This window comes from Melopsittacus undulatus, chromosome 22 (genome assembly GCF_012275295.1).
Source record: "Melopsittacus undulatus isolate bMelUnd1 chromosome 22, bMelUnd1.mat.Z, whole genome shotgun sequence".
Taxonomy (NCBI): Eukaryota; Metazoa; Chordata; class Aves; order Psittaciformes; family Psittaculidae; genus Melopsittacus; species Melopsittacus undulatus.
The window spans coordinates 669,051-685,950 of record NC_047548.1 but is presented as its reverse complement, the minus strand read 5'-3'; the positions used below and the strand labels follow the sequence as shown (position 1 = coordinate 685,950).

At 53.0% G+C, this 16,900-nt stretch overlaps 2 protein-coding genes across 2 annotated transcripts; both read right to left on the bottom strand.

Annotated features, from left to right (window-relative positions):
- Positions 1-859: 859 nt before the first annotated feature.
- CDC42EP2 (CDC42 effector protein 2) lies at positions 860-6,214 on the bottom strand. Its single transcript, XM_034071784.1, has 3 exons — positions 5,922-6,214; positions 5,042-5,132; positions 860-2,641 (listed from the first exon to the last, which is right to left on the bottom strand). Exon 3 carries the CDS (start codon positions 2,605-2,607, stop codon positions 2,008-2,010), a length of 600 nt encoding a protein of 199 aa, XP_033927675.1. The 5' UTR covers positions 2,608-2,641; positions 5,042-5,132; positions 5,922-6,214; the 3' UTR covers positions 860-2,007.
- Positions 6,214-16,527, bottom strand: POLA2 (DNA polymerase alpha 2, accessory subunit). Its single transcript, XM_034071783.1, has 18 exons — positions 16,380-16,527; positions 15,315-15,442; positions 15,117-15,202; positions 14,903-14,957; positions 14,705-14,811; positions 14,426-14,616; positions 14,232-14,320; positions 13,965-14,120; positions 13,826-13,888; positions 13,703-13,745; positions 12,493-12,611; positions 11,304-11,342; positions 11,142-11,215; positions 9,945-10,053; positions 8,832-8,935; positions 8,582-8,641; positions 8,106-8,232; positions 6,214-7,588 (listed from the first exon to the last, which is right to left on the bottom strand). Exons 1-18 carry the CDS (start codon positions 16,465-16,467, stop codon positions 7,442-7,444), a joined length of 1,785 nt encoding a protein of 594 aa, XP_033927674.1. The 5' UTR covers positions 16,468-16,527; the 3' UTR covers positions 6,214-7,441.
- Between the last annotated feature and the right edge of the window lie 373 nt (positions 16,528-16,900).

The following is a 16,900-nucleotide window of genomic DNA, read 5'->3' as shown; positions in this document are numbered from 1 at the left end:
GAAATGGGGGAGTGGCGGGAAATTAAGGGGGAAAGGGGAAAATCCATAGGGAGAGGTGGTGGGAAATGGGGGGGCTTGGCGGGAAATAGGGGGAGGGGTGGCGGGAAATGGGGGGCGTGGCGGGAAATGGGGGGGGTGACGGGAAATAGGAGGGGGTGGCGGGAAATGGGGGGGGCGTGGGGGGAAATTAAGGGGGAAAGGGGTTAATCTATAGGGAGGGGTGGCGGGAATTGGGGGGGGGTGGCGGGAAATGGGGGGGAGGTGGCGGGAAATAGGGGGAGGGGTCACGGGGAATTAAGGGGGAAAGGGAAAAGTCCATAGGGAATGGGGGGGATGGGGAGGGGGAGGGGTGAGGATGAAGGATGCTGGGAAGAGGATGAGGATGGGATGAGGGATGGAGGAAGGCTCAGGGGGGGTCCTCGATGTCAAATGTCTCCAACCCCTTCCCATAGGGATTCCCCATGGAAAACCTGCCTTATCCCTAGAAACCCACATGGAAACCCGAAGGTTTTGGGGCTCTTTTGCTTTCCCATCCAGCTGGAATTACCCTGAGATCCCAAACCTCATCCCATGGGATGCAGCCCTGGGAACAGCTTCCGGGTGAGGTTTTCCTGCTCACTTCCCATTTTTCCCTGTTTGCTGGGAAGTTGGGGGTCACTTCATCCGTGTTATCCAAGTGCTCCCAGTATTCCCATTGCTCCCAGTGTCCTGGCATCCCAACACCCCCCAGTACTCCCATTCACTCCCATTGTCCCCCTCCCAATGAATGAGTCCCCCATGGCCTGAGCCACAGCGTTCCCAATCCCATTCCCGGAACCACAATAGGATAACAGCAATGGAATAACAGGAATAACAGGAATTAAAGGGTTAAGGAAAGGGAGAATCCACAGGGATTTTATTGCTAATAAAGATTCATTCCAGGAATGGAATTTTGTGTTGCTCAAATGAAGAATTCCACCTGGAAAAATGGGGGAAAACTGGGATTGGGATAATCTGATATCACTTGATACCAAATAGAGCAGGGAAGTGCCAAATCCATGCCCCAATTCCAGCTTCTTGGAGCAAACCTGGGGTGAAAAAGGGGATTTGGGGCTGTTACCTGCATGGGATTATCTCGGAATTCCCAATCCAGGTAGGGAATCATGAGGAAGTTGGGCCAAAATCCCCATCCCCAGCTCAGTCTAGGGTGAAATCCATGGGGTTTGGTGTTATCCAACCACACGAAGACATTGGAATACCATAATTCCTATAAAACACTTGGAAAACCACCCAAAATGATCCAATTCCAGGGTTTTTTCCCTTAAAATTGGTTGGCAAACCTATTAGAGGGGATTTGGGAATGGCGCTGGATATCCCATTGGAGCTTGGACTGGGTGAGAACAGAGCTGGAAGAGCCTCAAGCAAAGCTGGAGCTCAACCCAGTGCCCAGATCCGGCTTAAAGGAAGGTGGGAACCCAGGTGGAATTCCAGGTTTTGGGATGTTGCCACCCAAAATTCCCAGAAAGGCTGGAAAATGATGGGAGTTTAATGGTGGAGTCCCGGAGATGAGGCCACACTTGCTCCATGACAGCAGTTCCATGCGGATTATCCCATAAAGCAGCAGAGCTCGGAATTCCGAAGCCTCTCATCCCTCCATCCCATGAGGATGAAGGTGCTGGTGAGGATGGATCCCATTCCCCAGCATGGGAATGGGGCCTGGTGCTCACTCCTTGCTTGGGATTCCTTCCGCTTTCCAATTCCATCCCAAAATTCCAAGCATGGATTTCATCCCAGAATCCATCCCAAGAGGGATTTTCACTTCAGTGAAGCCACATTTGCCAAGGAAACGTTGGGATTCGGGTGATATTCCAGCATTGCCACCAAGTTCCAAGCATGGAGCACGACCCATTCCCAACACCCCCCCCACCAACAGCACCATATCCATGCTCCGGAGGTGGAGAATCCATAGGGATCAGTTGAGGAACCACCTCCCCCAACCATTGCCCAATGTCTATCCCTATGGATCCTTCACGTCAAGCTCTCCTGCAGGCCTGAATCCGCTTGGGATCCACATCCCAATTCCTGGTGCTTCTCCATCACCTGCAGCACATCCTCCAGGATGGACGGTCCCAAATCCACATGGAGAGACAGGAGCGATCCCGCATGGGATAGGAAAGGCTCCGTGGACCCGGATTCATCCCGAGCCCCAAAGCCATTGGTTGGGATGGATCCCATCTCCTCATCCCTCTTCCCAACCTCATCCAGATGGAGCCGGGGTGGTTTGGGAGGCGCTGGTGCCACTGGGAGCGTGATGGCTTGAGGACCACCAATGGTGGGCAAGGAGATGGCGTTCTTCAGCAGCGGGGATGGAATTCCCGGTGTTCCATGCCCGGATATGGTGGATGTCCTGGAGAAGGTGGGTTGGGAATGGGGCAGGAGATGGAATTTGCCTTGGAGGAAGGAGATGTCTCCAAAGGTATCCCCTTGTCCGGCTGTGCCGATGTGGATGGTGTGCCGGAAGTCACCCAATGGGGGGCTGATCATATCCGAGGACAGGATATCCCGAAGCTTTTCCTTCTTTCCCTTCCTGCTTCCTCTCTTGAGGTAGATGGGAGCCTTGGTGGACATCCCAGAGGATTCCCGATGAATCCCGGTGCTTTCCCTGCGGGAAACAATGGGAAAGAGAAGGGAACTCAGCGGATTCCAATGTATGGGATGGGAAACTCATTCCAGGTATTCCATGGTTTTAAGGTTATGGATAAGGAAACCACCCTGGGAATGGGATCTGGGAATTGCTTCCAGTGGGAAAACAGCTTCCGGAGGTGGAAATCCCAATGGGTTGATGGGGAATGGGGGGGGAGAAGGAGGTTTGGGATGTGGTATTCCCAACTTCAGCCTGGAGGAGGTTTGGATACTGGGATTGCTCCTCTTGGCCACGCAGCATCCAACCCCAGCCAGCAATGAGCACAAATCCATCGGGATGGAGGGGGGAGGGGGAAGGAAGTTGGAATTTTTCCCTTCTTTTAGTCATATTCCCACAATTCTTGGCAATTCCCAGCCCAATTCCAGGCTCATTCTGCAGCTATGGGGAGGAATGAGGGGGGAAAAAGGGGGATCATTGTTTTTTGGGATAACAATGATGGATCCAACTCGGATCCATGCCCATGGGATGGGAAAAGGGATGGAAACGGGTCTGGAATGTTTGGGAAGCTGTTTGGAATGCTGCTGGAAGCGCTGCCAGCTCATCCCAAGCTTCCAGCCTGGAATCCATCCTTCCAAGTGACCCAAAGGGATGGGAAAATCCCATATTCCCTTTGAACCACTGGGAATCGGGATCATCCTGGTGGTGCTGATCCCTTCATTCCCTCTTTCCAACCCCCCCCCACACAATTCCCTGTTGGCATTAAGGAAACCATTCCCATTCCCATCCCAAGCAGAGACCTATGCAACAGCCGGAGCTGCTCCCAGTATCCCACTGGGATGAGAGGGAATGGAGCTGGAGAAGTGGGAATCCCCTTAATGGGATCCAAAGGAAGCAGCAGCATCGGGAATGTGGCTCCGGAATCCAATGGTGTTAATCCCGGATGGATTAACATGGACATCCATGGACACCGGGAGGTGGGGCCCTGAAGGGGGAGACATTGGGAATCTGCTTTGGGAATGCTGCGTGTGTGGCTCCAAGTACCCCAAGGTGATGGGGGAGCATGGAAAACTATGGGAAAGCACCAAAATCCCTAAAACCCACCCCAAAACAAGGGGATTTGTAGGAGGAATCCCATTGAGTCACTTGGTTTAGGATTCCAGGATTTGGGATGATGCTGATGGGGATGGGGATTGGGAAGTGACATTGCCCTGGAATTGCTCTCCCTCATCCCAGTTTCTTCCTCCTTTTCCCAGTCTGGGCTCCAGCAGAGCCCCATTGGGCTGGGAAGGAGCTGGGAATGTCTGGGAATGTCTGGGAATGGGGGAAGTGTCCCTCATCCCACCAAAAACCACCTTGGAAAAGGCCCCAAAGACCTTGGGAATAGCCCAGTTTGGACTGGAAAATCCCTTTTCCCAGCATCTCCCAGTGCTGACAACCAAGTGGATCCATTGGGAACATGGGAATGTTCCCACTTCCCAGGTGGAAAATGGGGTGGAAAAGGGTTAGATGGCCCCGCTGGATGCATCCCTAGGGATTCAAGGCTTTATCCCACAGCATTCCATGTGCTGGGATGAATCCCATTGGATTTTCAGGAATCTCAATGAATCCCAAGAAACAGAGGGGGTGGGTGAAGAGAGAAAGGTGGGAATGACATTTTCACATGGGATAAGTGGGAATTGCCTCCGGAGGAGATCCATGGATTCCAACTCCATCCATGCCCCATCCTTGGCTGCTCCATAGGAAGAAATGGGCTCAAAACACCGGATCCTGGACCATTCCAATGGGATATCCACCCCCCAACCCCCATTTGCCTTTTTTCCTTCCTTATGGAATAAAATCCCAATCTTTCCCACCCATTCCCATCACTTCCACCATCAGCAGGTGCCATTTGAGTCCTTTTCCCAGGAATTTTTGGCCTTTTAAACTCTGCTTCCCAACCAAATTCCAGCTTTTTCCCCCCCATTTCCAGCTATTTGGCCTTCACTATGGGGAAATCCAGGTTGTTTTTCCACCCAATTCCAATAATTCCAGCTGTAGAACATGGAAGTTTATTCCCTTCCCATTCCATTCCAGCCATTTCTGCCTGAAACTGGGAAAACCAAGTGGGAATCAAACCCAATTCCTTCCATTTTTCCTGCTTTTTGGGCCTGCTTGAGGAAAAGTTGCCCCTGGGAAGAGGTTTTGCTCTTGAATCCCCCTGGAAAAAGGGATATTCCCATTGGAAGTGAAAACACCCCCCCCCTTTCCCATGGAAAAGGGCCTTGGGATGGGGATGATGGATATTCCGGAGCACTGGGAAAAGCCCTTTGTGGATGCAGGTGGGGGGGGGACTGATCCAGAGTCATTCCAGTTGGAATGCTGGAACCAGTTCCAACCCCAGGGAATGCCAATGGGATCCCAGTGCTGTCCCTGTCCTACCTGGAGCAGCTGGCACCGGACTGGGATGAACTGGTGCAGACAAAGTCGGGATTGGATCCTCCAGGATCAGGAACACGCCAAGATCCGGGATCTTTGCCAAGGAGGAAAAGGTTGGGATGAGGGAATGCCGGGATCGTGCCTCAGTTTCCCCCCTCGGTGACCAAAGGAAGACGGGAAAGGGGGAAAATGACCCCAAAAGCCACTTAAATCCCGGGAAAACCACTGAATTCCCGGGAAAAACAACAGAATTCCCGGGAAAATCACTTAATTCCCGGGAAAACAACTGAATTCCCGGGAAAACAACAGAATTCCCGGGAAAACAGCCCCGAGCCCCACCCGCACGTCGGGAATTCCCGGGAAACGAGGGCGGTGCCGGAATCCGGGTGGGATCAGGGCACGGGTCCCTTCCCATTGCCTGGAATAGCGCCTTGAGCCCTGGATTTCCATGCTCAGCATCCATGAATCCAAGGAAAAGCTTCCCTGGATGGAGCCGGGATCAGGATCCGGCCTCGGCTATTCCGGGGATCCTATTTTAGGGTTAATCTGATCCGGGAGCAGCTGGTGGCTGCGGGGGGGGGGGGGGGGGTTGGGGGGATGGGATCCAGGCTGTTCCAATGGGATAAGGAGGGATTCCCCCCCCCCCCCATTCCCCCTTTGGAACTGGGATCCGGGATGCGACAGCGACACAAAACCATTCCCGAATCATGGAAAACATCCCCCCCCCCTCCATCCTCAGCATCCCAATGCTGGGCCCGGCTTTGGAAGCTGGGAATAGCCCAATCCCACCCACCCCCCCCCCCCCCCCCCCCACCATTCCCAACTGTTCCATGTCCCCATCCCCTTCCCCACATTCCATAGGGAATGGGGGTTGGGATCTCACCCCCGGAGCTTCCCTGTTGCGGCCGTTCCGCTCCGATGCGCAGCCCCAATGCCCCACCCCGGGGCCTCCGCTTTTCCTTCCTGCTCCTTGCTCATTCCCAAAACATGGAATGTCGGCTCCGGTTATCCCTGTTATCCTTCCATTTCCCAGCCGCTGGAATACGCGGCGATGAAGCGCTTGGATACGGACGAGATCCCTATGGAAAGGGATAGAAAGGGGGGAAAATCCCTGTTGGATCCAGAGGGAATTCCCTATGGAGCAGAGCGGCTCTTCCCCCCCCCCCCCCAACACAAATGACCAACTGGGAATGCTGGAGCTGACGCTCATTTAAATCCCAAATGAGCCTCATCCTTAAGGATCATTAAGAGGGAAACAAGATTCCGGCTGTTCCTATGAGGATGGATTGGAATTCCCGATGCTGCTCCTGTTGGAACCGAATCCGGTGGGTTTATGGGGGAAACTGAGGCAGGGATAGGAACTAAGGGGGGGGAAGGCTGGAAAATGGGCTAAAACTTGGGAATAAAGCAGCTTTTTGGGAAAAAGTGTGGAATTTGGGGTGAAAAGTGACCAAACTGGGAAAAAACTTGGAATTGTGAGTGTTGAAGGAATGGCGATGATCCCGTTGCTCTACACTGGGATGTGGGGAGGAAAACAGGGATTTTCTGGCACATCCCATAGTTCTGCAGTGAAACCATATGGGAATCCCCCTCCCCAGATCCCATTTTCCCTCATTTCCCCCCTTAAATCCATCCTAATGGGATTGGAAAACTGAGACATCACTTCCAGAGGGAGCCTGGAATGAGGCTTGGAATGAGGGTGATCACGTGGATAATGGAGACACCTGATGAGGCTGTTTTCCAGCTTCCCGACGCCTGGAATCACCCTGCGGCAGAGACAGTTACAAAACACCCTTTCATCCCATTGGATTTAGCTTTATTCCAGCCAAAAAAGCCTTTTCCCACCCTGGGATTGGAGTTTAAGGAATGTCAGGAGAACACTTGGGAGATTTGAGTTCACTTTCAGCTTCCTCATCAGGAATGGGAGAGGAAAAGGAAGGAAAACTGCTTCAAGCACAGGGATATTCCCGGTGTCATTCCCTGGGGCCGGTGGGTTGTTTTCCAACCGATGACACTCCACATCCCATAATAAGGAAGCTCAACACAAACATCACCCAAAGGGTGAATCCAGGACGGAGGAAGATTCCAGCCTCTTTTCCATGCCCTTTTCCATGGGGAAAGGCAGCTGGAGCATCTCTGTCAGTCGGAGGAGTGGGACAACGTAACCAGCCCAGGAACAGCCCCACAAGCCCCAACAGCCGCTGGGCTGAGGGTTCATTGATCCCTTAGGGATGAACAGGCGGAGCAGAGCCCTGGCTGTGTCCGTGTGTTGTGGGAGGAGGGTGGGCTCCGCACAATGGGAGTGGTTGGGGTGTTGCTGAGCACGGTTCCAGGTGTGTTTGACCAGTCCCGGTGTAGCAGTCAGGTTGTAGGTGGTCGGATTAAGGAACTCCATCCCGTCACTTAGATCTTCACAACCTGAGCAGCAACACAGGGGCTCTTGCGCTCGCCCCCGGTGTTGTCCCGCTGTAGGTACAGGCAGCCATAGGTACCCCCGACCGTCCCCTTTGTCAGCCGCCCGGGGTTGATGCAGACACAGCCCAGCACTTCCTGTAGGAATACCAAAGATGGGTGCTGAGGGCTGTGACTACAGCTGATCCAATGCCAACAACCATCTGGCTACAGCCAATCTGGGTGCTGATGGCTACAACCCATTGGCTACAGTCAAGCTGACAGCCACCCAGCTACAGCCCATCTGGATGCCAACAGCCACCTGGCTACAGCTGACTGGGTGCTGATGGCCACAACCCACTGGCTACAGTCGGCCTGGATGCTAAGGGCTGTGACTTACCAGCGACAGCCCATCCAACAGCAACCCAGTTACAGCCGATTGGGTGCTGACAGCCAGGACCCACCAGCTACAGCCCATCCAGATGCTGACGGCTGTGACCTATTGGTTATAGCCTATCCGGATGCAACAGCCACCAGGTCCAGCTGACAACTGTGATCCATCAGCTTACAGTCAGCACATGCCTCAGCCTGTGCTTTGTTCCGGCTGTAGCTTGGGTTCTGCCCAAGCCTGCTGGGTTTGGGGGTACTTGAGTGGGGTGTTCCTGCTCCGCCTGACCTTAATGAAGTACCGCAGCTCCGAGGGGGTGACAAGGACATCCGGGGTGACCGGTAGCGACGCGTAGCTGTAGAAACTCTCATAGTCAATGTTCATCTCCTCCGAGGGGGGGTACAATGGGTAGTAACTACCAATGGAGGGGGGGAAGAGGTTACCACCATCAGGAACAACCGCCTCCGCCTGTAGCAACAGGCCTGGCACACACCAATGGGGGAGTCTGGGGGGGAAGAGTTGTTTGTGGTTCTTTTGGCTGTCCCTGAGGGCAGCTGGGGCCGGTTGACATACCCCATGCTGGAGGATTTAGGGTGAAACCTTTGGAATCCGGTTGTTAATGGGGAATAAAACCCCCAAAAAGTAATGTTTTAGGGTCAAAAAGAGACTTCTGAGGGGAAGATGGGGGCAATGACACAGGAAACCCCTCTTTTGGGCCCAAAAAAGCCCTTTTAGGGGTCTGAGTGGTCGTATCAAGGCCTCACCTCCTCTGTGTCAGGATGTGCTTCAGGATCCGCGTGAACCTGTCCGAGATCCCGGAGGAGCTGGAAATCCATTGAGGAAAAGGTGGGAAAGGCCAAAGAATACAGTGAGGAATGAGACTCGAGGCCATTCACAACCAGGAGCTGTTGTGCTGGGCACACAGTGGGAATGCTCTGGGATCCTGTGGATCTGGGGCTGGATCCATCCCATCAGCAGGAGATTCCCAAATCCTGGATTCTGACTGGTACCCACCTGACCTCCTCGGCTCCCATGTGGAAGAGCAGGTCGGTGGAGGTGAGGCCCAGCACAACACCGTTCACCTCCAGGGTGCAGGGGTCTGATACGAAGTGCACGCGCTGTGGAGAGGGGGGGATGCGGTTGAACCCAGACAAACCTGCGCTAAACCGGTCCTAAACCAGTTCTAAAGCACCCAAACCTGCCCTAAACCAGTCCTAAACCAGTTCTAAAACATCCAAACCTGCCCTAAACCAGTCCTAAAGCACCCAAACCTGCCCTAAACCAGTCCTAAAGCACCCAAACCTGCCTTAAACCAGTCCTAAACCACCCTAAGCCAGCCCTAAACCACCCAAACATGACCTAAACCAATCCTAAACTAGCCCTAAACCATCCAAACCTGCCTTAAACCAGTCCTAAACCACCCTAAGCCAGCCCTAAACCACCCAAACCTGCCCTAAACCACCCAAACCAGTCCTAAAGCACCCCAAACCCATTCTAAAGCACCACACTCATGCTGAGCTTCCATGAAATGCTCTAACCCAGCCCTAAACCACCCCAAACCCAGCCTAAATTGCCCCAAACCTGCCCTAAAACACCCCAAACCCCCTCCTAAACTGCCCCAAAATGCCCAACCCCACCCCAATCAGTCTGAGCTTTCCTTCAACTGATCCCAAACCATTCCAAATGCATCCCAGAACAGCCCTAAAACGCGGCCATGATGCTCGAGTCTTCCTTAAACATTCTTAAACCAGTCCTAAACCATCCCAAAGTTATCCCAAAACCCCCTAAAACCACCCAAAATACACCCCAAACCCATCCAGCTGCAGGGCTGGATTCCCAAGCTGTTCCCTTGGCATAAAAGGACTTAAATCCAGGAATTTCAACCCAAAACAGGCAGGTTTCCTGCAGTATTCCCTATTTGCCAGCTTTCCATTCCCAGATCCCTTCTCCCTGAGGAAATCAGGATGTTAATCCCAAAGGGCAGCAAGAAATCACTGCCCAAGAGTGGGAAACTCCAAGAAAAGAGGGATTTCACCCCAAAACTCAGTGGGATTGCAAGGATTTGATGGAAAACCATTGGGATTTGGGATAAGAAGCATGGGAATGGGGGAGCTGGGGGGGTGATACCTGCTTGTCCTCCTTGGGAAGATCTGGATAGTGGAATGGGGGCTGTGGGTAGATGTAGTCATGGTGAACGTCACGTGTTGATGGTACAAACACCAGTTGGGAGCCGGCACTGTTGGAAAACCAGGGATGAGAACAGGCAATTCCTCAAAAACATGGAAACAGCCTCAAAAACAACCCCCTCAAGGGAATTCTGGCTGTGGAAAAGACCCAAAATTGGGTCAAATCCACCCAAAACATGCTCGGGGGATGGGGGAAGAGGGGTTGGGGGCATAGGGAGGTGGGTTGGGGGCATAGGGAGGTAGGTTGGGGGCATAGAGAGGTGGGTTGGGATGTTCTGAGGGGTGACAAGAGGTGGTTTGGGGGTGACAGGAGGTGGTTTGGGGCAGAAAGAGGTGGGTTTGGGTGTTTTGAGGGTGACAGGAGGTGTTTTTGAGGCATAAAGAGGTGGATTTGGGTGTTTTGAGGGTGACAGGAGGTGTTTTGGGGCATAAAGAGGTGGATTTGGGTGTTTTGAGGGTGACAGGAGGTGTTTTGAGGCATAAAGAGGTGGGTTTGGGTGTTTTGAGGGTGACAGGAGGCATTTTGGAGCACAATGTGGTGTTTTGGGGGTGACAAGAGTTGGTTTTGGGTCAATGAGATGGATTTGGGTCCTTTAGGGGCACAATGAGGTGTTTTTAGGGGTGAGAAGAGTTGGGTTTGGGGCATAAAAAGGTGGGTTTGGGTGTTTTGGGGGTGACAGGAGGTTTTTAGGGGCACAATGAGGTGTTTTTAGGGGTGACAAGAGGTGGTTTTGGGGCATAAAGAGGTGGGTTTGGGTGTTTTGGGTGTGACAGGAGGTGTTGGGGCATTAAGAGGTGTTTCTAGGGGTGACAAGAGGTGGGTTTGGGTGTTTTTGGAGGTGACAGGAGGCATTTTGGACCATGAAGAGGTGTTTTTGGGGCACAAAGAGGTGAATTTGGGTGTTTTTAGGGATGCCAGGAGGTGTTTTTTGGGGCCTAATGAGGAATTTTGGGGGTGACATATTCTGGAGCAGGATGGGACATTTGGGGGTGTTTTGGGGTGTCCCCCACCATCAGACCACACTGCTGCCTCCTTGCTCCTCATCCCTGCTGTCCCCTCAGGGCCAACACTATCACCAGGCATTCCCAGTCCTATTCCCTTTGGATTTGCCCCCAGATCCCATAGGAAACCCTTTACCTTCTCGTCCCTTCAATGAGCATCTTCAGGCAGAGCTTGAAGACATCAGGGAAGGATCCCAAGAGTTGGCAGTTCTGGGAATGGGGGGGAGAACAATGGGATTTGCCCAATCCCATTGTCTTTTGGGGTGTAGCCAATGGGAGCCCCCAAATCCTCCCTCACCTCCACTTGCTCGTGTTTAGCATCCAGGAATGGCCCAAACTGTAAAGAAATAGGGAAAAATGAGGGAAATCCCAACCAGGGGGACCCCAAGGGGGGATTTGGGATTTCAACTCCACTTTTAGCCTGGAATCCTTTGGGATTCCAGGAAAACTGAGCCTGGATGGGAAGATGGATGAAAGAAACAGGGTTTTGCCAAGCAGGAACTCAAGCTTTGGGTCATGGGGTGCCCAAGGAGCCAAATTTGCTCTTAACAACAGGGGGATCGGTCATTTGAGGGTGAAAACCAGGTTTTCTGGTCATTTAGGGGGAAAAAACAGGGGTTTTGGTCACTTGAGGATGAAAACTGGGGTAGTTTGGTCACTTTATGGTGAAAATTGGGGGAGTTTGGTCACTTTAGATTGAAAACTGGGGGAATTTTGTCATTTTAGGGTAAAAAATGGGGGGTTTGGTCACTTTAGGGTGAAAATTGGAGTAGTTTTGTCACTTTAGGGTGAAAAACAGGGGTTTTGGTCACTTCAGGGTGAAAATTGGAGTAGTTTGGTCACTTTGGGGTGAAAACTGGGGGTTTTGGTCACTTTAGGGTGACAACCAGGTAGTTTTATCACTTTACGGTGAAATCTGAGGGATTTTGGTCACTTTATGGTGAAAACTGGGGGGGTTTCAACACTTCAGGTTGAAAAATGGGGATTTTGGTCACTTTACGGTGAAAAGTGGGGGGGTTTTGGTCACTTTAGGGGGAAAATGGGGATTTTTTTGGTCACTTTAGGTTGAAAACTGGGGGAATTTTGTCATTTTAGGGTGAAAAATGAGGGTTTTGATCACTTCAGGGTGAAAATTGGAGTAGTTTGGTCACTTTAGGGTGAAAACTCTGAGGTTTTGGTCACTTTAGAGTGAAGACTCTGGGTTTTTGGGCACTTTAGGATATAACCAGGTGGTCTGGTCACTTTATGGTGAAAACTGGGGGGTTTTTGGTCACTTTAGGGTGAAAAACAGGGGTTTTGGTCATTTTAGGGTGAAAAGTCTGGGTTTTTTGGCCACTTTAGGGTGAAAAACGTGTTTTTTTGGCCACTTTAGGGTGAAACTTGTGTGTTTTGGGTCCCACCAAGGACACCTCCTCCCTCCCTGTCTGCCTGGGTTGGCTCTGATGCTCGGGTACCACATTCCCGAGGCCGGGAGCTGTGGGGCTCACCAGGATGCAGACATCAGGGCGCTGGTGGTTGATGACGGTGACGAGGTCACTGAGTGGCTCATAGGTGATGCTGTCGGATGGGGTGTAGGGACCACAGGCAACCAGCACCATGCACGGCTCTGGGGGGGGGAAAAGGGGGTTAGGGGGCAAAAAGGGGGTGTTGGAGAGGGAAAAATGGGTGTTTTGGGGATGAAAAGGGGTGTTCTGGGGATGAAAAGGGGTGTTTGAGAGATAATAAAGGGTGTTTTGGGGATGAAAAGAGGTGTTTTGGGGGATGAAAAGGGGTGTTTTGGGCATGAAAAGGGGTGTTTGAGAGATACAAGTGTTTTGGGGGATGAAAAGGGGTGTTTTGGGGACAAAAAGGTGTTTTGGGGACAAAAAGGGGTGTTTGAGATATAATAAAGGGTGTTTTGGGGGATGAAAAGGGGTGTTTTGGGGAATGAAAAAGGGTGTTTGAGAGATAATAAAGGGTGTTTTGGGGATGAAATTAGGTGTTTTAGGGATGAAAAGGGGTGTTTTGGGGACAAAAAGGTGTTTTAAGGGACAAAAAGGTGTTTTGGGGATGAAAAGAGGTGTTTTGGGGAATGAAAAGGGGTCTTTTGGGTACAAAAAGGTGTTTTGGGGGACAAAAAGGTGTTTTGGGGATAAAAAGGGGTGTTTGAGAGATAATAAAGGGTGTTTTGGGGGATGAAAAGGGGTCTTTTGGGGACAAAAAGGTGTTTTGGGGACAAAAAGGGGTGTTTGAGAGATAATAAAGGGTGTTTTGGGGATGAAAAGGGGTGTTTTGGGGGACAAAAAGGTGTTTTGGGGATGAAAAGGGGTGTTTTGGGGACAAGAAAGTGTTTTGGGGACGAAAAGGGTGTTTTGGGGCCTAGGGGGTAAAAAAAGGAAGTGAGGGATATGATAGAAAGAGGGCTAAAAGGAGCATTTAAGGGGCAAAAAAAGGTGTTTTACGGTCTTGAGGGGGGGGTAAAATACAGGGAGTGGGGGGGGGGGCAAAGTTTGAAGGACAGAAAGGGATAAAATGGGGTTTGGGGGCAAAACCAAGGGTCTGGAGGGACAAAAGAGGAGATTTAAGGGACACAAGAAGGGGTTTGAAGGACGGAAATGGGGCTTGAAGGGATAAAATGGGACCATTTGGGGGAAAAAAGTGGGATTTTGGGGGAAAAAAGAGCATTTTTTGGGGTAAAAAGGGGGGTTTTGGGTTCACCTGAGGTGGGCTCTGCTGGTGTATGGAAAGGAAGAGGCACCCCCTGTGGAGAAACCATCCATTGCCTCAAAATCCCCTTTTTTCACCCCAAAACCAGGCCCATTGTGGGGATGCTGTTGTCACCTCATAGAGTCTGGAGACCAGCATCATCTTCCCAGTGCTGTTGGTCCCTTCCAGTGCCACCACCTATGGGCATGGGAGCAAGCAGGGATGAGGAGGAGTGGGGTGAGGAAGGCTTTGGGGGGGGGGGGGGGGTCCCCACCTGGCCTGGGAACAGGGAATATTCCCTTAGTTCCGATAGATCCAGAGGGATTTGGCCACCGGATGAATGTTCCCGATCCCCTTCCAGCACCACAGACTTGGCATTGAGCTTCCCATTGGAGTCACAGCCAATCTGCCCCAGCACTGTCACTGGTTCCTATGGGATAACAACAGCCCCAAACCCGGTTGGTTTCACCCCAATCCATACCCTTGGATGGTAGGGATGGACCCAAGGATGCCTTTGGAATGGTGAGGATAATGGGATCACCTGTGCAGGAAGCAACACTGAAGCAAAGCCCTCGAGGTGATGGTGGCTCTTGAGCGCATCGCCAAGCTCCTCGATCCTCCATAACAACACTATGGGGTGACAACAGGCGTCGGCTACACCCCTACACCCCGGTTGTGAAGGGGGGGGGGGTGACCTCCCTGCATCCCACCCCAATTCCAAGCTTCTGGCATCACCTTCCCGCACATCCAGGGCTTTTTGGAACATGTATTTGTAGGGTTTGGTCAGGTTTTCCTCCGGACAACCAAACAACCTCAGGCTACAACCGCGGCCACTGGTCCAGGTGGATGGAGCTTGGCTGGAGCCAAAGGAGGCTACCACCTCACCACGACTGTTGCGCGTGCTGTACTTCTGCGAGGGGGTGACGCTGTGGGGACAACAAGCGGAGTGACGGTGACAACAACACCCCCCCGGTGTCACCAACGTGGTACCGCTGTCCCTTGGAGGGGTTGTACCTTGGGGAGAAGCTGTTGGGGGAGAAGAGTGTGTAGGGGCTGTAGGAGGAGAGGCTCCGCTTGGGCCGCGGTGTCTCCGGGGTGGAATTGGGGCGTTTCTGGGAATTCTGATAGGGAAAAGAATTGGGAATGTTGTGTTAGAGGCAGGGATTTGGGGCAGGAAATGGGAGGTTTGGGGGTGCAGGTGTTGGCGCACACCTTGGATGGGGTGCTGTAGGCATCCAGCAGCTCATCCTCCTCTTCCTCCTCAAGGCTACCGGGTTAAGGAGCACCCAAAGCTGTTGTTTGGGGGGGGGGGACACCCACAACACCCCCCAAGCTCTTCATTCCCCCCCTTACCCAGCACTAACAACAGCAGGGAACACCTTAACAACCTGTTTATAGGAACCCCCCCCCACATCCATTGGGATACAGCTCCTGGAGAGAGTGGATGTCAAGGAGACCACCGGAGCGGTTGTTCCTCTTTGGGGGGGCTCTGTTGCTGCGCTTGATGAGGACCTGGAGGAGGAGGAAGAGGAGGAGAGGGGTGAGCATCAGCATCACCCCCCCCTACACACACACAGACCCCCCCTTGCCCTGGGGGTTATGGGGGTGTTGGGGACCCCCCAACCTCGTGCTCGAAGTCATTGAGGCTGTCGCTGGAGAGCTCAGTGCCCAGGTCATTGCTGGTGACGAAGGCCAAGAGCTCGTTGGCCAAGGTCACCGGGTCCAGGCTGTGGCTTAGGCACAGCTCAACCACTGCGGGGGGGGTAAAGGTGTTGTGGGTGTAGCCAGAACCCCCCCAACACCCAAACGCCCTCCAACACCTTCATTAACACCACTAAACCTCTACACATATGGCACCTGTAAACCCCCATTACCCCCCCAAACAGCTCAATAACACCTTTAAACCCCCATTACCCCCCACAAACACCTGAATTGCACCCCCAAACCCACATTACTCCCCCCAAACACCTCCATGACACCCCCAAACCCCCATTACCCCCCCAAATACCTCAGTGACCCATTTAAACCCCCATTACCCCCCCAATTACCTCACTAACACCCCCAAACCCCCATTACCCCCTCAAACACCTCAATTGCCCCCCAAACCCCCATTACACCCCGAATTACCTCAATGACCCCTTTAAACCCCCATTACGACCCCAAATACCTCAATGACACCCCCAAACCCCCATTACCCCCCCAAACACCTCAATGTCCCCTTTAAACCCCCATTACCCCCCCAATTACCTCAGTAACACCCCCAAACCCCTATTACCCCCCCAAACACCTCAATGTCCCCTTTACACCCCCATTACCTCCCCAAACACCTCAATAACACCCCCAAATCCCCATTATAACACCCCCAACCCCCCAATTACATCAATTCCACCCCCAAACCCCCATTACCCTCCCGAATTACCTCAGTGGCACCTTTACAACCCCATTACCCCCCTCAAACACCTCAATTGCCCCCCCAAACCCCCATTACCCCCCCATTTACCTCAATAACACCCCCAAACCCCCATTACCCCCCTCAATTACCACAATAACATCCCCAAACACCCATTACCCCCCCAATTACCTCAGTGGCACCTTTACCCCCCATTACCCCCTCAAACACCCCCATTACCCCCCTCAATCCCCCCCCCAAACCCCCATTCCCCCCCCGTTCCCCCCCCGTTCTCCTCACGCCTGTCGGGCACGTCCCGGTCCCCACAGCCCAGCTCGAACACCTGCAGCTCCCTCAGCACAGCCTCGGCCGACACCGGCTCCGCCATGACGGCACCGAGCGGGCCCGAGCGCGACACCGCCGCGCTTGACGGCAGCGGGGGAAGGGGGCGGGGCCAGGCCTTATAAGGAAAGAGGCGGGGCGGCGCTGGAGGGGGAGGCGGGGTTATGCAGATTAAGGGGTGAATGGACCAATAGGAGGGGGCGGGCAGGGAGGGGGCGTGGCCAGGGCGAGCCCTGCCGGCCTCCGCACGCGGGAAAGGAGGAAAAACGCGGGAACTTTCACATCCTCCCGGGGGTTCACTTAGGAGACCCCAAAAGATCAGTCCATGATAGGATCCAACCTTATCCCGACAGGATCCATCCATATCCTGATAGAATCCATCCCTCTCCTTTACAAGATCCATCCCTGGCAGGATCCATCCCTATCCCGACAGGATCCATCCCTATCCCGACAGAATCCATCCCTATTCCAACAGGATC